The sequence below is a fragment of the Microcebus murinus genome, chromosome 1 (assembly GCF_040939455.1).
Source record: "Microcebus murinus isolate Inina chromosome 1, M.murinus_Inina_mat1.0, whole genome shotgun sequence".
In the NCBI taxonomy this organism is placed as follows: Eukaryota; Metazoa; Chordata; class Mammalia; order Primates; family Cheirogaleidae; genus Microcebus; species Microcebus murinus.
In genome coordinates, this window is record NC_134104.1 from 45,346,380 (window position 1) to 45,367,662 (window position 21,283).

The 21,283-nt window shown below is 37.3% G+C and overlaps 1 protein-coding gene and 1 pseudogene across 2 annotated transcripts in view; one reads left to right on the forward strand and one right to left on the reverse strand.

The window, feature by feature from the left end:
* Positions 1–21,283, forward strand: part of CMSS1 (cms1 ribosomal small subunit homolog) — a 345,956-nt gene that overhangs the window by 304,251 nt on the left and 20,422 nt on the right. Inside the window, exon 2 of one of the 2 annotated variants that reach the window (XM_012743075.2) lies at positions 14,284–14,369. In XM_012743075.2, coding sequence (XP_012598529.1) covers positions 14,284–14,369 — 86 coding nt within the window. The remainder of the gene's footprint in view (positions 1–14,283; positions 14,370–21,283) is intronic. The other variant, XM_012743076.2, reaches the window with a different exon arrangement.
* Positions 19,753–19,802, reverse strand: LOC142874899 (uncharacterized; annotated as a pseudogene).

The following is a 21,283-nucleotide window of genomic DNA, read 5'->3' on the forward strand; positions in this document are numbered from 1 at the left end:
TCTGCACATTGCATTTTAATTATTTTTGTCATAAGATTTATTATTGGATGTTTATATTTATTTCACTGAGAAACCAAAAGAAATTCCTATTAATCTTAAAAATAAAATAATAAATAACATGTGGTAGAAAGGTTGTAAATGTTTTTTACAGTTTTAAACACCATTAGAAATTCTATGCTATGAAAGACAAGCCAACAGCTAAATGCACATATTTTTAATTGAGGTAGAATATACATTTATTAAGGTACTCAGATCTTAAGTGTTCAATCTGTTCAACTGTTGAACTGTTCACTGTTCAATCTGTTTTGAGCAAGACCTAGAACATTTCCATCACACCTGAAGATTCCCTAACATCCCTTCTCAGGCAGTCCTGACACCCTTACTCCCCCCAACAGAAGCAACAAATGATCTGATTTCTGTCATTGTATGTGTAATGTTTCCTACCCTAGAAGTTCCTATAAACAAAATCATATAGGATGTACTTCAATGTGTCTGCTTCTTGAGTTCAGCATTCATTTAGTAATGCTTTTGAGATTCATCCATGTTGTTGCATTTATCAGTAATCCATTCCTTTTATTGCTCTGCGGTATTCTAATGTATGAATATACCATTGTCCGTATGTTCTGTTGATCAGCATCTGTCATATTTTTTATTTTAATTTTTAAATTATCAAACAGTAAAATTGACCTTGTTTCTTTTGACATACAGATCTATGAATTTGAATACATGTACGGATTGGTGTGAGCACCACCACAGTCCATATGCAGATAGTTCTATCATCTTAGATTCTTAGATAACTCCCTGGTGCTTCCCTTTGTAGCCACATTCCCCACACCCCAAACCTGGACCACCACATATCTGTTTCCATCACTGTAGTGTCACACCGCATTTTAATTGCTTATGCATGTTTGCCTTTCCCACTGTATTGTCAGCTTCTCAGAGCAAGGACTACATTTCATTCATTTTTTCCTCCTCAGGGCTTAGCACAGTACCTGGTACATAGCAGGTACTCATTAAATATTTGAAGGATGAATTAATGAATGGTCCATGTGGCCATACAAGGGATCCTCCCATGATTCCTAGGAGGGAAAGGGAAGGATAAGGTTAAAGGAAACCAACATTAGTTATTCTTTTAAAGAAAATTTCAGGTCTTTTTTTCAAAGCTATAATGATTTTATGGTTTTAAGAAATTCTAAAGAGTGTTTTCTGGTCATTGCCACTTGAGAGAATATGTTGAGTCACCCAAAATGAGTGATCTCTCCATAACAGGAATTCAGCAAGTGTTTATACTAAAAAAATATTACTGCTGGTTAAGTTTGAACTTGAAAATTAAAAGGAAAAATTTAAACATGCTTCTTTGTCTATTACCTATTTCTAAGTATATTCCAGAAGTCTAAAATTCTTCCCCAGAGTCTTTAATATATTTTTCAGGCATTTTTAGCTCTATAAAGATCCTCTACACTGTAGAGCAGGGTACTCAAACTTTTTAAACAGGGGGCCAGTTCACTGTCCCTCAGACCATTGGAGAGTGCAGCACACATTCCACACATGCGCACTGTGGGCCTTGGGTGAGTCGGCTGCTAAGCAGGACAGGCAGCAGTGGCAAAAAACACCCAGAGAGCCAGATAAGTGTGCTAAGCGGCCCACATGTAACCTGCAGTCCATAGTTTGAGGATGCCTGCTGTAGAGAAACTCAGTATTCACAGTGTTACTTTTGACTGAGGCTTCGGTTTCCATATTTTTCCCTCAACCAGTGTCATCTTTATCTAAAATTTGTTTTACTAAAGTCATTATGACTACAAGTGATACTTGGTTCTTATAGCTAGTGTCTTCCCTAGAGTATATTCAGTTCTTTTCACCTTCGACTTTACTTTTCTGTTTTTCCTCTTCAGTGTGTATTACTGTTTCCTTTTTCATTAATCACAGTGCTGAAGTGACTCAGTATATATCGTTCTTATCCTCTTAATTTCACCCTCCAGGACATTATCTCTTACAAACCGAGCCCTTTGCCAGCTCCATGTCACATTTCTTTAAGCAAATAAATTTTCTCCATATGCTTAAATTAACATATACCCCTGAGCCCTATAGCCTATTTCCCCTCTTAAAACAGAAATGGGGAAACAGCTGTTCCTCAGTTCCCATAAAGTGTGTCCTGTTTTATAGATCACGCTGGACAGCTCTATTTTGATGTCTGCAATATTACTTGGTCCTTGAAATTGTGAATTTCCTGAACCTGAATTTCCCTTTCACATTTGGAAAAAAAGATTAATTCTATGGATGTTTCAGTGCACTATATAAGCCATGAGGTCTTCTCTATAGTTTTATTTTTGTAGCTACTGAAGGGCTCATTTCTTCCCTATAGCACAACAAACTTTTTAACTGTTAAGACTCATATTATATGGTCATCGGATTCAGTGTTTCAGCAGATGTTTATCAAATATATCTGGTAGATCATCTGCTACATGCAGAACATACACAGATGAAAGGGCACCCGGCTTTCAGGTAGCCCACAGTCCAATAGGGAGGACAGATGCTATGTGAACACCTGAGGTGTGACAACTGCCTAGCAGAGGAGCTGGCAAACTGTGTCTTGTGGGCTGCCTGCCTGTTTTTGTATATAAAATCTTGTTGTAACAAACTATACCCACTTATTTACATATTATTAATGGTTTACACATTTTATACTGTGTAGTTGTGATAGAGATCATATGGCCAATAAGCATAAATTATACACTATCTAGTCCTTTGATAATAAAAAATTGTTACCTTCCATCTTAGAAGAAGGAACACTATGAAGGTATATGGTCACCAAAGAATAGGTAGTGGAGAACATCTTGAAGGATGCCAACATTTTAATGTGTGAGTGAGAGAAGAAAGCACATAAAGTGATAAGTTAAAAACTAAACCATAGTGTTCCAGAAATCAAAGGAGGAGAGAGTGTCAAAAAGTTGACAGTAGATGTCAGTGACAAATGCCCCCCCAGGGCAATCAAGTGAGGTGAAGGCTATGGTGACCATTTTGTGAGAATTTACTTATATGCCAGACTGTGTGTTAAGTAACTTACATTCATTATGTAACAACCCTATGAAGTAAGCACCATTAATATCCCCATTTTATAGATAAGGTAACTGAGACACAAAAAGAGTAAGTAACTTTTCCAATATCATACAACTTATAAATGGCAGAGGTAGGCTTCCAATCTAGGCAACCTGTTTCTAGAGAGCCTGAATTTTAATCCCTGTGCTATACTGCTTTGACAATGAGGGGATCATTGGTGTCCTGAGCAAGAGTAATTTCAGTGGCATGATGAGTGTGGAAGATAACTTCAAATGAACAATAATGATGTTTACCACGGGCCATACACCATTCTAAGTGTTTTACCCTAATTCATTTAATTTTCTCAACAACCTCATTTTATATTTGAGGAAACCAAGGCACAGAAAGATGAAGTAGCTTGCCCAAAGCCAAACAGCTATTGAGTGGTAGAGGTGTGATGTAAACCAGGGCATTCTGGAAGGAAACAGCTTTGTGCCTAACTTAGCCTGATCTGCCTCCCTATATCACTACTGACCCCCATGTGTTCTCAGCCCTTCCCCAGTTCTCTTGGAGATTTTGGCCTAAATCTGGCTTTCTCTTGCTACTCCTTGCACCCTAGTGTGATAGGCATTTAGGAAAATAAAAAAGAGAAAGCTCAATCTGGTAACATTAAATTGTGGTACCAATAGAACACTCAGGCAGATCAATAGAACTATACCCTAGCATATGTATAATTTGTGTTTTGATTAAATGAAAGTGCCATCAAAAGACAGGAAGGGAGGAATCACTTGGCAAGATGTTGGGACAGTTGATTAAATATTTGAAAAAGTAATAAAGTTAGAGCTTCACTTTATACTAAACAACAAAATCTACTCCATATGGATTTAAGTTAAATTTAAAAAAAAAAAAGATTAAACTCTAACAAACTGATAAAAGTATCTACTTTTGGGTGGGGAGACCTTTTCTAAGCATAATTGCAATGAAAATACGACACATATGATCTCATTACAATTTAAAACATCTGTAGATCAAAAGTGACTTTAAAATTAAAAGATAAAAGCAACTTTTAAAATGAACCGTAACATTAAAAGAGTTATACAGATTAATAAGGAAAACATTAAAACCTCCCTTGAATAATGAACAAAGGTTAAGAACATTCTGTTCATATAACAAATTCACATGGCTAACATAGAGTAATATATTTAGTATCACTCATAATAAAATGAATGCAAATTAAAATTTTAATACTATTTTTACCTATTAGCAATGTTAACAAGATAATATTCAGTGTTCGCTGGGGTATGATAAAACAAGCATTTTTATACAGTGTTGATGACTTATAAATTGACCCAAAACCTTCTGGAAAACAGTTTAGAAGTTGTTAAGACCCTTTAAAAACATGCATACCTTTTGACAATGCATTTTCCCTTCTGGAAATCTATTCTAAACAGAAATATATAAAATATATAAAGATGTCTATTATGCTATATTTATAAAGCCAAATTTTGGAAATAATCTAATAATAGAAGAACAAGTAAATATAGTGTAGACAAACAGTGATTTGTTTTATAGCCATTAAAAAATGTTTTTCAAGACTAATGACATGGGGAAATGCTCATATTATAATATTAAAGGATAAAGAATTTGCATATGATATATAATTCCAGATATGTAAAATATATGTGGAAATATATAAATGTACTCATATACACACAGAGACAGAACAAAAGATGGAAGTAAATATGTCAAAATTACAATATGGATGTCTTTTATAGTAGGACCAAATTTTTTTTGTTTCTTTTTACTTTTCTATATTTTCTGAAATCTCCATAATTAGTATATATTATTTTTATATTAGGGAAAAGGGTAAAAGTGGACTTTTAAAAATGGTGACCTCATCAAATTGGTGGTATAGTATTGACAAATCAAGTCTTATTTTAGTCTCTGTTCATTCACTCATTAGACTTACATCTCAGTTTTATCCCACCCCATCATGTAAGACCTCAGAGTTGTGCTTCTTGAAGATCATTCCAAACACAAAGTCTTCTCTGTATACTTTCCATATAGTTGATAATTAGCTAATAGGCTAATATTCATCCTTAAGCCTAGTTCACAAATAGAAAACTTTAAGGATATAGCAAGGAAGTACCTTGTCATAAACTATGCAAAAAAGCTGTTTAGGAAAAGACTTTTTCCATTGAGAAGCTGGGTAAGAAAATTGAGCTTTCTGAAGCAGGGCAGGTGAACATTATACCCACCTTTAATGATTTATAAGATGTACATTAGGGGAATACATTAAGTAATCTAAATGGGTAGTTGAAGTCTATGAAAGCCAAAGGGTAGTCTTAACAGAAATGGTGTGTTTTTCCATTGTAATATTTCTCTTCCTTGGCATTGCATTTTATAACAAGGGTGAGTAGATAGCAGGTCTAGCTGTAGCCTCTTTGGCTTTTTTCTTGTGAGATTTCTGTTCAGGGGAAATTATAGAACTCACATGCTCACATAATGGGCCATGTTCACCTATACTTTTCTAAATGTTACCCTTTCCCTCTGTACTTCAGCATTCCACCTCACGCTGGAAATTTTGACACGTTCAGGGTATGTGGCATTCTTAATAGAAATTGGCCTGAACTAAAAGAGAAACATAAATCACGGCTTTATGACTTCATCAGTCTACAATGGAGAAAACTATGGCATGAAGTGGCTTGCCCAAGATCACAACAGTTTCAGCTAAAATTTAGGGCTTCTAGGATCTCCTCTGTACTGGCACTTCCCAAAAAAAGTACACAGAGTACTGTTCCATTAACAGGTGTTCTGCTAAGAGGGGTTCTAGGATCAAATAAGCCTGAGGATGGCCTCATCTCCATTTCATGGAGTAGTCACCCATATTAATATAGTAAAGAAGCCCTGCACTAAGACAGACACGAACCCAAAGAAGATTTAGGGACAACAAGCATAAACCAGGACTAGCCTAGGCAAACCAGGATAGATTTTCTCCCTAGCTAAAATACAGAATGGGGGGTGGGGGGTGAATGGAGAGTTACTGACAGATATCTAAACTAATTGGTTTGGGATTTTTTTGAAGGAGGGAGGCTACCTGCCACAGGCAACAGCTTCTGCCCAGTTAGATGAGTGTTAGTCAAATATAGCATACATTATATTAAACTGAGCTCTACCCATAAAGCCCCATGAATTCTAATACCCTGCTTAGAGACCAGTACCACCAGAGAGCTACTGAATTTACTTTTTTAAGTTTGAGGGGCAACGTTACTTAATGGTTCCTAGCAGACTTGGAATCAAGACGTGCCTAGATCCAAATCTTAGTTCTCTTGTGCATTAACCTTGGGCAGGTGCCTCAGTTTCTCCCTCTGTAAAACAGATTATAACAACACTACCCATCTCATAAGATTGATGTGGGAGTTCAATGAGTTATTATGTAGAGCATTTAGAACAGTGTCTTACATAAAGTGAGGACTATATGACTTATTATCATCATTATTAGTTTCTATTCCAAGAATGGAGAATTTATATAGCAGTGCTTCCAAGTGTACGAAGTATGCTCATCTGGTAAATATAACAAATATATCAAGGCCCATAATGCCACTGCCAACATCCATAGCTCTATTCATTTAACTACGCCAAAGTTAGCCAGCAAAGACTGAATTGAAATTACTCATAGCTTGAAAACTTCCCCCAATTATGTAAATGTTCCAACATTTAAAACAAACTAGAAAATAAGGGTGGAGTTTTAACTAAAACTCAAGACTGAAAGTGAGGTCGTGTCACTCCAGCTGACTTAATTTTTTTCTTTAAGCGAAAAAGAAAAAAAAGAAAAGAAAACAATGCCTTATTGCAAGATAGACAGCAAGCAGGTAGCTGTTTTGCCTGCCAAGCTGTCCCCAGATATCCGTATAACCACTGCATTTTTGTAACTTAAAGGTAAGGCAGGTTCTGCGGCATCTGTCTTTTGGCATTCCCGTCCCTTTCCACTGCCACTGTGGCAGACATGCATGTGGGCGTTCACACGAGAGGTCAGGCTCCTGTGACCCTGGTGCTTGTCTTTGTGTGGGCTGGTGGTTCTTGAGGATCCTTTCCTGTGTGCATTTTTAAAAATAAATGAATATAGCATTACTAACCTAGAGCCAACTTTTAGAAGATAACCTGTAAGATTTAGTTCTACTGATTTGTAGCTGGCAACAGGAATTTTGTAGTATTTAACTGTCCCACAAAAAGAAGGTGAAGCATTTTCCTTCAGTCCTGTGTTTTTCAGGTGATCTTGGTCATAGTATTTTACCTTCAGTCAGAATGTCAGGACCCATAAAGTGACCGCTGTTCAGTGTTTTGCCATCCTATTCCAAATTTTCTAAACTTTAAAGTTTTCTGTGGGAATCGGCAACATATTTTGTAAGCAAACTCTGGATCTCTTGCCAGGGACTTCCTTAGCTATGAAAATAGGAGCATTATTGGAATGTACATCAGGCCTTGTCACTAGAAATAGCAAAATGAAAGGGAGAAAGGAATCACTGTACGCCCCATTTCAGTACAGAGTGACAAGAAAACTTCTGATAGACACATCCAACTCACAGGGACTTATATCCAAAAGCATTTGTTTTGTCAAATCTTTTGGAGAGAGGGAGAAGAAGAAATCTGAAGGCGCTAGAGAGATAGAGACGGTAGTATTTTGCTGTATAAAAGAGAGTGAAAAAGCCAAAAGGAAAAGTTGATAGGTAGGAAAAACTAAACACCACAGTTAGGGTGGCTCTAACATAAAGCCTGACCTACCACCACAGGCCTGCAGAAGACTTTGTGTGGTCCAATGTCCCAGCACGTGAACCCCGGGACTGTGGGGCCAGAAGAGGCCAGGAGACTGAGGGCCAACCCGGCCTTCCTGAGCTCCACCAAATGGCCCCCTCAAAGCCACCAGATGCCCTGCACTGTGCCTGACAGGCCTCACCTTGGGTTTGCTGCTCCTGCTGCCCTCTCTTTTGCTGAATTCTTCATTTTCATATAGGCCCTATTTCCTTTTCTCCCCATTTTCTTTTCTCAGTGAAAGTTGCAACTGCTTGCTATATTGCAGCCCTAAGATAGTCTTGTTTCTGTTTTGGAAGGTCTTAACATAGGAGGCAAAGCTTGAATTGAATTTTGGAGGGTAGGGGTAAGACTTTTATGAAAAAGTAGAGACAACAAGGATTAAGGGAGAACAGGCATTCTGAACAATTAGAGTAAATGAGAGATACACTTACAGACAGTATGATTCTTTTGTTGTGTGGCCAAATACATTGTAAACTCTTCTTTTTAGTCATAGCATATCTTAAGAAATTATTGTGAAAAGTGTACAGAAGCAATAAAAATGGAACCCCCCCCCTTCACTGCACAACCTTTGTTAGTATAGGTGGAGTCAGAATTCAGAGTCCCTTCCTTGGCGAGGCTTCTCACTGCCTGTCCCGTCCCTTCCCTCCCCTGTGATCTGTATTGCTCATGTGGCCTTAAGGCCTTCACAGAGTTCAGACTCAGGGTCCTGTTCCTTGGGTGTGGGAATTGTATTCTTTCTCAGTGATGCCGGTGGGAGTCTCTTAATGAGCTGGGAACATGGTTCTTGAAGAGTAGTTCCCGGCCCTGGTTCTCCTGGCCAAATAAAACATTCTGGCTTCTCGGGATGAGTAATTTTAGTAAGACACTTTAGACTGTTTAAGTACAGCTGTGTATCCAGCATTTGTTTTCAGTGTGTGTAGTGTAGCTTTCCCAGAGAACAGCTGACCACTTCTAGAAATATGGAAGAACCAACCCCCCAAAGTGAAATTGAACAAGATGGATTTTTTAAAATAGTCACAACATAATGATGAAAGGAACAATTCAACAGGAAGTCATAACAGTTCTAAACTTGCATGCATTTAATATACTTATGAAATACGTAAATAAAAATTGGTAGAATTACTAGAAAATATGGGCAAAATCAAAATGAGAGGGGAAATGTTAATACACACTTCAGTGATTGATAGATAAAACATAATTTGGAAACATGTAACAGATTTGAAAAACATAAAATATCTATGATCATCTATAGAAATCTGTACCTAATAATTAGAAACTATTCCTTTTTTAAAAAAAAATTAAAACATTTTAAAAAATTGATTATGGGCTGGCAAGTGATGGCCCATGGTTTATATACAACTATTTCAGAGGATTTAAAGAAGATAAGATGTTTCCCAGATCTTTTATGAAAGTAATATAACATTAATACCTAAATCAGACAAGGATAGTACTAGAAAGGAATATTATATGAATCTGACTTCTGAACATTGATCAAAAAAATCTACAAGAGAGAAATATATCATGACCAGTTTGGGTTTATCCTAGGAATAACAAGAATGGTTTAACATTAGAAAATCTATTTTTACAGTTCACCACATTAACAGATTCTAAGAGAAAATCCATATAATCATGTCAATAAATGCAAAAACAAAAAGCATTGCATTACATTTAACACTTAGTCATAATTTAAAAATAAAAGCAACAGACACCTCTTAGCAAAAGAATAAAGGAATAGAAGAAAACTTCATTAAGCTGTAAGCAGCATCTTTTGATGCAAGGAAAGCATAGGGGATAAGATTATGAACTCTGGGATTAGAATATCTGGTGTTCAAATCTTAGCTGTGCCAATTATTAGTTGTGTGATATTAGACAAGTATTACAAATTAATGAACATTGGCTTAAGTCAGGTTTCTTGAGGAATAATTCCAATAGTAAACTTAACTTTTTTACTGAACAGCTCTGTGAATTATTATTAATGCACAAAATTGTGTAGCCACCATCACAATTAAAATAGAACATTTCCATCAATCTCAAGAAGTCCTCCACCTCCAGTCCCTGGTAACTACTGATCTATAGTTTTGCCCTTTCCATAATATTAAATAGATGAAATCATATGTTAATGTAGCCTCTTGAGTCTATCCTCTTTTGCTTAGCATCATGCTTTTGAAATTCTTCCCTATTGTTATGTGTTTCAGTAGTTTGTTTCTCAACTATGAAAACTAATAAGAGAGGAGCAAAGTTGTTAGCCAAAGCAAATCTAGGTTTTTTTTGAGGCCTGAAACTTACATAATTTGGTGGGCCCTCTCTTAGAAAAAGAATGCAAAATTACTGGTATAAAATAGGTATGAAAGAAGCTATTAATCTTTTAAATAAGAAAAAAAATAACAAATAATAACAGCTATAAACACAGGAATTCTGAAAATTTTTATTTTACTCACCTTCATCAACAAAAAAGAAAAAATACAGTTTCTTTGCAATTATATAACAATATATCATCTACTGTATATATTCCTACAGCAGAGACCTTGCATTTTCAATAGACCAAAATGAGAACCTAATTCTCTGCTCATAGTTTTATATCTTTGATGATTGGAAGAATTTTCTATGACTAGTTTAAGGTTTCATACATTCCAAACTTGGTTTCTCCCTCACTTCCCATGTCATTAGAGGGACAGGCACTACAGGCATATTCATGTCATCATTTATACCCTCTAGCCCTACCCACCTTGTGTCAGAATGTCTGGTGAATTAGCACAGGGTGGTAGGTGGTAGTATTCTTGGCAGCATTCCAGCTTTAGAACAGCTAGCAAAAATCTAAATATAGACAGATGTGATTGCAAACTACATAAATATCCCATTAAGCTCAAACTAAATGTATGTACAACCCGCTTACTCTAACTAGGCCCCCCAAATTCTCCCAGAATGTGACAGAGGAGAATTCAGAGTGGAAACAGACAGTAGTCTTAATATGCTGTGGTTAAATCTTTCTTTTGCAATTTTGTAAAGAACAATTTTATAATCCCTTTGCCAGGGTCTCTCCCAGGGCCTAGAAGGGATTTTTGTAGGCAAGTACCTGGAAGTTTAAGGAAAATGCTGGGAAATTGGACTTCAGATACTTCTCATAAAGAGGAGGAAGGTGGGGATTGAGAGAGGGAGGATGTGCAGCCTTCTGTTTTCACTTGACGTTGTTGCCATGAGTTGAAAAAGGAAGTGTACTTGACTCCCCTTTTGGAAGAATGTAACCAATCCCATCTGGAAGTGTCTGTTTTTAAGTAGTCTTCGGGGAGTTAGGGAAGAGGCAGTGCTGTCTTGGTGACTCCACTTCATGGGCTGAATTGGCCACTGGGACTAAGTGGCACAAGCCCAGCTTAACCTCCTCAGATCCCAGCAGCCCTAGAGAAACCTGGGTACTGGAGCCAGGCTGGCTAAGTTGGAGCCCCATGCTTCTCTTTCAATATTCTGTTAATGAAAATCACAGAACTAACATCCTTACTTCAGAAAAGCAGTTTTCACTTTGGGACCAAAAAACATCATAGTGTAAGAAAACAACTAATTTATTCAACCTCCAGTGATATGAGATGATCTCATTTTACATGTTAAAAGGTTTCAGATGAAATAATTTTTTGGAACAAGAAATAACTCAGATTTAGAGCATTTGATTAAGAAGGTATTTTAAATATTTCTCATGGGTTTTTGGTGCGTAAGAGTCACATACCTTTAAAAAATATGTTACAGTTGGCCTTCTGTATCCATGGGTTCCACATCTGTTGATTCAACCAACTGGGGATTGAAAATACTTTTTAAAGTACTGAGTATTTCAGACTTTTTTCTCTTGACATTTTTCCATAAACAATATAGTATAACAACTATTTATATAGCATTTACATTGTGTTAGGTATTATAAGTAATCTAGAGATGATTTAAAATATACAGGAGGATATGCATAGGTTATATACCAATACTATGTCATTTTATATCAGAGACTTGAGCATCTCTGGATTTTGGCATGTGAAGGAGGTCCTGGAACAAATTCCCCATGCATATCGAAGGATGAATGTTTTTATTTTCAACTAGACTGCTTAAATACAGACTGTGTTCTTCAGTTAGCAAATTTTAGGGAATGGAGGAATACAGAGTTTAGAATTTTTTCTCTCTGGAAGGCCAAGGCAGGAGGATCACTTGAGCTCAGGAGTTTGAGACCAGCCTGAGCAAGAACAAGACCTCATCTCTACTAAAAATAGAAAAAAATTAGGTGGGCATGGTGGCATGTGCCTATAGTCCCAGCTACTCAAGAGGCTGAGGCAGGAGGATCACTTGAGCCCAGGAGTTTGAGGTTTCTGTGAGGTAGGCTGACACCATGGCACTTTAGCCTCAGCGACAGAACAAGACTATATCTCAAAAAAAAGAATTTTTTTCTAAGATTACTTGATTTTTAAATATTAATGGGATTAATCTTGGCATTTATTTATTTGTAGGTCCTTCTTTTTATTTTAATGTGATTTTTTAAAGCTAATAAAATGATATGAGGAAATTTGTATAAGGGAGTTAATATCTTACATAGAGAACATATATTACTTTATAATGAAAATGTAAATAAAGCAGTAAGTATGGGCATGCCATTTACCGCCAATCAACACTAGACCAAGTACTTTGGGCATTCATGGATACTCTCAAGGAGTTTCTGGTTCAGATGGAGAGAAAACCTAACATTTATGCAATACCAGCACATATGAGGCAAGGTAAAATTATGTGCTAATTTACAAGGTACAAGAACCTATAGTATAGAAAGACATGCAGAGAGAGGCAAGAGGAAGAAGGAGAGGTGTGTAGTTAGCCAAGGTTTTCATGAAGGATCCCAGATGAACATGGGTTTGAGAATATTAAGTGAAAAGAGGCCCCACTGATAGAAGCCAACATAAGAATTTTCACAGGACTAAAGGTAGCCTTCAGAGTCCTCGGGATTTATGTAAACAATTATGTCATCTGCAAGTGGACGCAGTTAAATTTTTTCCTTCCTAATGGATATATCTTTTATTTCCTTTTCTTGCCATATTGCAGTGGTTAAAAGTTCTAGCACTATATTCAGTAAGGCTAGTGAGAGTTGACATCTCTGCCTTGTTCTCAATCAGGGGGAAGGCATTCAGTCTTTCACTATTGACTATAATGTTTGCTGTAAGTTTTTGTACCTACTATTTATCAATTTCAATTCCTTTTAAATTTGTTGATGCTTTACGGCCTAGAATATGATCTATCTTGGTATATGTACCGTGACATTTGGAAAAAATATGTATTCTGCTGTTGTTGATTGCAGTGTTCTACAAATGTTGATAAGATCCTATTTGCTTGATGGTGTGACTAAATTCTTTTATATCTTCACTGATTTTCTGTCTAGTCATTTTCTCAATTTTTGAGAGAGGACTTAAAGTTTGTAACTTGATTGTTTTATCTATTTCTCCTTTCATTTCAGTCAGTTTTTGCAGCCCATATTTTATAGCTCTATTACTTGGTGCATACACATTTAGGATTGCTATGTCTTCTTAATAGATTCACCCTGTTGCCATTATATAATGTCCCTCTTGTTCTCTGATAATTTTCTTTGCTCTGAAGTCTACTTTCTCTGATATTAATAACACCACTCCTGCTTTCCTTTGACCAATATTTGCATCTCTTTGCTTTCAGTTGGCTTATATAATTATATTTGAAGTAAGTTTCTTATATACAGCATATAATTAGGTCATATTTTAATCTATTCTGTTAATCTCTGTCTTTAAATTTGTATGTTTATACCATTTACATTTAATGTATTAACTGATATGTTGGGGGTTAAATCTGCCATTTTTTGGTTTGTTCTTGTTTTTCATATCTGTCTTATTTTTTCTTCCTTCTTTTGGGTTACTTGAACATTTTTTAGAATCCTACTTTATCTTAGTGCTTTTGAGTATATCTCTTTGTATAGCTTCACCTCTTTAAACAGCAGTTTCCTTATCTGAAAATGGAGAGTTTTATATCTATTAAATCTGTGGTTATATTGTAAAAATTAAATAAGATGATATATATGAAGCCCAGTGTTAAACATGTAGTAAATGCAATGGTAGTTCTGACCACTAATTATCATTATCAGATGGTTTTTTGTCACTGTAAACTCTTAATTTTTTAAAGGCTGTAAAAAGTCTTGCTGTAGGAATGTTCCATAATTAAACATTCCCTAATTTTAGACATCTAGGTAATCTTCACTTTTTCAGTTTTATAAATAAGACAGGTCTCTTGGTGCTTAAATCTGTCTTCATTGTGGATCATTTCCTTTCATTCAGCTTCTTAGAGGTAGAATTACAAAGTTAAGAGATAGAACCTTCTAAAAAGGTGATGCCACAGTTGCATTAGCAATGGGAGAAAGAGAGAGAGACTTTTCTAATTTTCAAACTTTATATGTCCTAGAAGCATCAGAAGGTGGAGGAGAAGACACAGAAGTTATGCAGCAGGAAACAGTTCCAGTTCCTGTACCAGCAAAGAAAACCAAACAGGTAATAGTCACTGTGGGAGAGTCACAGCTGTTGGATTCTGAAACCAGCTTCTTCCACCCCTCTATAGCATTTCCTGAGTCCTAGTATCAGTTGTTTGTGGGATTTAAGAGAAGCTTTTATCTTTTCTGCCTCTGAAAGGGCCAGGCTTCCTTAATTATGAACCAGCAAGGTCTGTTTTAGCCCTAATTTTTTTAACTATATAAATGTATTTCACAGTAATGATATGTTAGATTTTTATATCACATTTTCACTGAAGATCCAGCCCTATTCTTTTGGGTCCTGTTCCTAAAAGGAGACAAATAGCATAAAGACATAGAAGATTGCTCTGCACACAAATGCATGATTACAGTAGCATGCCATGCTGCCAGCTTGCTGTTAGGACCTTATTTCTGCCCAGCCTTATGGTCTGTCATATGCATTATCAGGGGATTTACTGCCTTTGTATTGCCACAAGTGGACATTTGGATAAACTTTGCTTCTTGGACCTGTGACTTTTTATTGTCTTTTTAATCATCCTACTGACTTTTAAAATGCCACTCACATCCATTTGTAGCTATTTCCCATTATATGTTAAAATATATTTTGTCTTTTTATTTTGTTCATTATTTTTTCTTTGGGGAAAGAAGACTGTAGAAAGGTATACATACATACATACATTATATACATTTACTATATAATGTTGATTTTAACTATTCTTTCAAAACCTATAGATTAACATATCCTTAGCTTTTCAATTTATTCCCTCAAATTGGGGTTTAATTTTACCTTATCCCACTGACCACACCTAGTCAGACCTTCTCTGACTTTTCCCTCTAATGAGTGCCTACTTGCAGAACTTATTTCCAAATATTCTTCTTCATGCCCCATTGGCTTTCTTATTTCCTACTTTATCCCTTAATTTTCTTCTTGCTTGTTCCTTAATCTTTCTTTCTTCCTTTTGAGACAGAGTCTCACTCTGTTGCCCAGGCTAGAGTGCCATGGCATCAGCCTAGCTCACAGTAACCGCAAACTCCTGGGCTCAAGCAGTCCTTCTGCCTTAGCCTCCCGAGTAGCTGGGACTACAGGCATGTGCCACCATGCTCAGCTAATTTTTTCTATATATATATTTTTAGTTGGCCAATTAATTTCTTTCTGTTTTTAGTAGAGACGGGGTCTCGCTCTTGCTCAGGCTGGTTTCAAACCCCTGACCTTTAGCGATCCTCCCACCTCGGCCTCGCAAAGTGCTAGCATTACAGGTGTGAGCCACCATGCCCGGCTGCTCCTTAATCTTTCTTGATCCATTGGTAAAAGAATAAACTTGAGTAAGTAATTTTACCCAAGCCTGCATCATTACTTCTTTTTGTTGGTGGAACCATCAGCATTGCTACCTTTCTGCCTGTTCTATAGCTTGGCTTTTCTCTTCCCACAATCATCAAATTAGATAAATGGAAGGTAGCTATAGAAAGAAAAGAAAAAATAAGAAAGGAGAAAGTACTTTCCTCAGTTCTGTGAGCATTCACTTATCTTTCTGCCCAGATTTCACCAATAATGAAGACCTTTCACTGAGCAGTTACCACAGGCACTGCACAAGGCACACCATAACTCACATAATGTTCACAGCCTCCCTGTGAGGGGCGTGGGACCCCTGTTACAAAGAACCTGAGGCTCAGAGAGACAGGTTCCAGGAGTCAGGCCCACCGGCTATCTGTGAGCCAGACTCTGAGGATGCTGCTGCTTGGGCTTCCCTTTTTACCTGCCCTTTCTCTTTCAACTCTGGAAAATTGGATTAACCATATTCTCCTGTGCTTCTTGGTCACATGCCATTGCTGTGTTTCTGCTGAAAAACAAAAAATTACAAAAGCTTAAGATTTACTGCCCATTCTGATCACCTTTCTCTTGCTCTAATTTCTTTTACTACTAAATTACTTTGAAGAGTCCAAATCCTAGGTAGACCAAATGCCCTAACACCATTTTCCTGCTTCTAGCTTCAATTCCTAGGCCAGAGAATTGTCCTCTGACTGTTTACATGGGAATCCATTTGTGCCCCTCTGCCTTATGTGAGTATTTGTCCTTTCAGGGCCCTGGTCTTCCCAGGGCCCTGGCCAGGCTGTACCACCTCAAGAATAGATTTTATCTGTGCATCTCCAGCCCCTGACACAGAACCTTGCCCCAAATTGACACTCATTTTTTGTGAAATGAAGGAACCAATGACCATACCAGTATCCCAGTTTTCTCATCACTCTTTCCATCTCACCCCTTTGTGTCCCAGCTTGTGAGCCATCAGCTCCCTGCCACTGCTGCCTGCAGATGTCTCATGTCCCTCCTCCAGCCCCATCCTTGATCTTCCCACTACAGCTTCCTCCCTGAAAGGTTCCCCCACCTTGACATTCAGAACTGGGGTCTGTCCTCTTCCACCCCTACCGGCCTACACGGTCCCTCGGCTTCCTTTGTGAGCCCCCTGGTCCTGTCCCTCCTGCTGCTCTTCTCTCTGGAACTCCTCCCACCACCACAAGGACGACTCTCTTGTTAGGCAGACTGTCCTTCTCTAGCTGTTCACACAGGAAGAACTTGAACCTCCCTTCAAGTGGTTCATACATACCTGAAGGCCAGGTTTTCTTTTGTGTCCACTATAGTACCTAGCACAGTTTGGGGCACTTATTTGGCAGATGTGACAAGATATATGTTTTCTAAATATAATTATATTTTTTCTGGATCAAAAGACAAAATAAATTATTTTGTGCAATATTTAAATATTGAATTTGTTTCAAATTTGATTAGTTACTTTGCTGGTTTTTATTGTGCTCATAAAGGAACTGCCTGGCATTATGCTGTCAGCTGTAATATATATTTAGGCTTTAACGTCACCAGGTGAGAGCATCTGTCAGGCTAGATGGTGTTCCCTCCTTTGCCATAGCTGGGCCTCACATTTGTCCTGAGTCCACACCTCCAATCTGTCTAGTACTTCAAACAGCAGATTTATAACTTTATAAAATGTTTTAAAGCCATATGACTACATCATCTCTAGCAACCATTTCACATCTAAGTAATCATCGTTGACCTGCTTAATAATGTGAGTATAAAGATTTGCCAACAGTTCTTTTTCCTTCCCAGTTACTCCTTCCAAAATAAATGATGAATTCCCCTACTCCTAGAGATTGCATCACCCTCTTCCCTCCTCAACATCAGTCATTTCAGAGCCCGTCCTAGTGACTTTGTAATTATGGTTCCCAGAATATAAACGCTTACGAAGGATTTGTGACTTTTCATTGATGCCTCCATGATGTCAGTAGCCTCTCAGTGGTTCCATGACCCATCCTCTCCTCCTCAGAGACCACACTGGACTCCTTTTCTCTCCAGCTAGTCTTTTGTTTATCTCCTTGGATCACAAAGGAATCTTCAGCAAGAGTGCTTATCCCTTCTCCTCCTTACTCTATTTTCTCTACTATTGTATTTACCTACTATTTCTTTATTTAAGCATTGACTATTTCATATTCCTTCCTCTCTTTATCACCAAGATTATTCTTGACTATTGTTGAAAGAAAACAATATTTCTTCCACTGTCTGATTCACCTTCTTCTTTTCCATGATAGTTTCTCAGTCCTACAATTTGTATTAATCTATTGTTGCATAACAAATTGCCCAAAATTAGTGGCTTAAAACAAACAAATAAAAAAATGAGTATTTCAGTCTGTGTTATCTCACAGGCATGGCTTAGCTCAGTTCGCCTGGCTCTGCATCTCTCATCAGGCTCCAGCCAAGCTGTGGGGTTAGGGGTGGGGAGCTCGACACGGGGGAGTCCACCTCGAAGCTCACTTGTGTGGTTGTTGGCAGGGCTCAGTCCCTCACTGTGTTAGCCTCTCTACAGGGTTGCCTCCCAACACTGCAGCTGGCTTTCCCCAGGCTGAGTGATCCAAGAGGGAATGAGCGAGCATACCCAAGACAGAAACCACATCTTTTTATAAGCTATTCTCAGAGTTGACATCTCTTCACTTCTGCCATATTCTATTAGAAGCAAGTCAGTAAATGTTAGGAGTTTCTTATTAAGTCTCAAGGCCTAGGAATAATTCTCCATGGTTCTTGGCTCTTAGGTACTTTGTTCTCTCCTCTACATCATCTTTCTTCTGTTTGTTCCCCCCCCCCATGAAAAGTAGCATGTGTTTGCAACTGAGCAGCTCATTCAGCTTGCTTCTTGACAGAATTCTGAGGGTCCAAATGTCACACTTCATGTTCTCTGACTCTCTCAGCCCAAACTAGTGGTGTTTTTGCATATATAACTCTTTTAAAAGCTGTGTGGGTCACCTGTGATTCATTTGGGGATTTACTTGATAAGGCAGAAGTCACACCCACAGATCTTTTCTGATAAACACTTCTCAACCTTGGGCCCCTGCTGAGACAACTGAGGGACAACACCCCTAAGCTTTCTACAGGCATACTGTTTGAGAAAATCTGTGAGGCATAAGCCTAATTTCCTGAAAGAGCTCCTAAGTGACTGAATAGTATTCTGAGGCACCATCTTTGTTCTTTCTGAGGTCTTAACCAAATAGTCTTGCAGTCACACCCTTGACTTCATTTTTAATAATCCTTCTCTCCATTTAACTGTCTCCTTTTGCATTTTACTATAAGCCCCAAAAAGAAACCAGGTGGCACTTTCAACACTATTTGGAAATCTCCTTTAAGATTTTCCTCACTTTCTTCAACCTGTCGCCTCAATGTCTTCAAGGTCGAAAATTTTATGAACAGTAGGTTCAGGCACACTTTCCATCAATCACCTTTTGACACATTTCAAAGTAATTTGCAAAATCAGTACTTACCCCCCCCACATTTCAACATGTATATCATTAACTAAAGTTCAATCTGTGTTTTAAAGTTCTTTTACTTTCTTTTGAGATAAAGTTAATATACAATAAATGCTCAAATGCACCTTCGATGAGACTTGATAAATATATATAACTGTGTAACACAAAGCCCTATCAGGACAAAAAACAATATTGTCATCCCAGAATCCTTGCATGCCACCTCCGGGTCAGTCACCATTCTAAACTGCTTGCCCCAGGGGCAACAGCTGTTCTGATATTTTTCCTAAAAAAATTACTTTTACCTGTTCTAAAATGTTATGTAAATGAATCATACAGTATGCACTCTTGTGTTCAACACTTCTTTCACTCAGCACAATATTATTTAGATTTGTCCATGTTGATGTACAGTGTTTCATTCCCTTTTATTGTTGAGCATATCAGTCTGCTAGAGCTGCCATAACAAACTACCGCAGAGAAGGTGGCTTACACAACAGTAATTTATTTCTTACAGTTCTGGAGGCTGGAAATTCAAGATCACGATGTCTACAGGTTTGGGTTCTTTCTAAGCCTCTTTCCTCGGCTTGCAGATGGCTGCTTTCTCGCTCTGTCCTCCACGGAAATCTTTAGTAAAAGGCGAAAGATTTATGCGATCTGAAGAGAAACCAGAGTATGTCTCGCTCTGTCCTAACACGGCCTCTTCTCTATGTATGTACATCCCTGCTGTCTCTTCCTCTTCTTGTAAGGACACCAGACATATTGGATTCAAGCCCTACCCTTATGACCTCATTGAACCTTAATTACCTCTTTAAAGGTGCTGTCTCCAAATACTGTCACACTTGAGGTTAGGTTTTCAACATATAAATTTTAGGGAGACACAATTCAGTCCATAACACTAAGCAATATTCAATTATATGAATATACCATTTTGTTTATCAAGCTATTTCCTGTTTGGGACTACTATGAATAAATCTGCCATGACCATTCACATAACAAATGTTTTTGTACACATATATTTTTATTTCTGTTCAGTAAAAACATGAATCTTGGCCAGTCATATTTAGTTTTATAAAAACTGCCAAATCTTTTTCCAAAATGTACCATGTTGCACTCCCACCATCAGTGTATGAGGGTTTTGGTTGCTTTATATCCTTGTTAACATTTGTAGTAATTAGTCTTTTAATTTTAGACATTTTGGTGGATATGTATTGAATAGCTTTTGGCCAAGCACAGAAGAAACTAAACGCCAGTTCTAAATTGTTTTGTCTTTATAATGAACATAACGAAACTGTTATAAAATGGCAATTTAAATGTTTTATTTTTGCAATGTAATAATCATACATATCTTTTTTAAATAATCAAACACCATTGAAGATTGTAAAGGAAAAAATAGCAATCTCCTTTCCCACCTTCATCCTAATCCTTTCTTCAGATAAAACCTCAACTTTTCTAGCTTTTTTCCTTATTTGCTACCTTGTAGTTTATATTGCTATCTCTTAATTTATCACTTTCTAATGTAATCTGCTGACCTCCTGATATAGTATATGAGGACATAGCTCTCCCATCACCCTCCTAGTCCCCCTCCAACTGCTGTTTCCCCTGCCAACACAATATCACATTTTGGTTAAAACAGTTGTCACTATACATTATTATAGTGATGGAAGTATTCTTCAATGCTGAGAAAAAGAGAAGCTATAATCATCCCTCCTTTCTTATACAACTCTTTGTTTTCATGGCATTAATAATTGTCTCATTTCTTTATTTGCCTGGGTTGCTTTGCTCCTATTGTTAATTGTTTCCATATGTTCCAACATCTCTTCCACATGCCCATGAATAATATTTTCCATATGGTCAAGCAGATCAATTGTTTTTCTTTCCTGCAGACCTCCATATTCTTCTTCCATTCTTAATTAGTTATTCTTTAGGACCACTGAGCAATTGAGGCCTCTTAACAGTCATCCTGGGATGCCGCTTAAACACTGTCCTGGATTGGACTCCCTTTTTTCTGAATCATATATCTTCCTTTTTCTTATTTTAGCTTTTGAGTATATTTTGCTAGAATATAGCCTTCACTATCTGTGAAAAGGGAGTAAATTTTTTGAGACTTTATATATCTGAATGTGACTTTATTCTTACACTTGA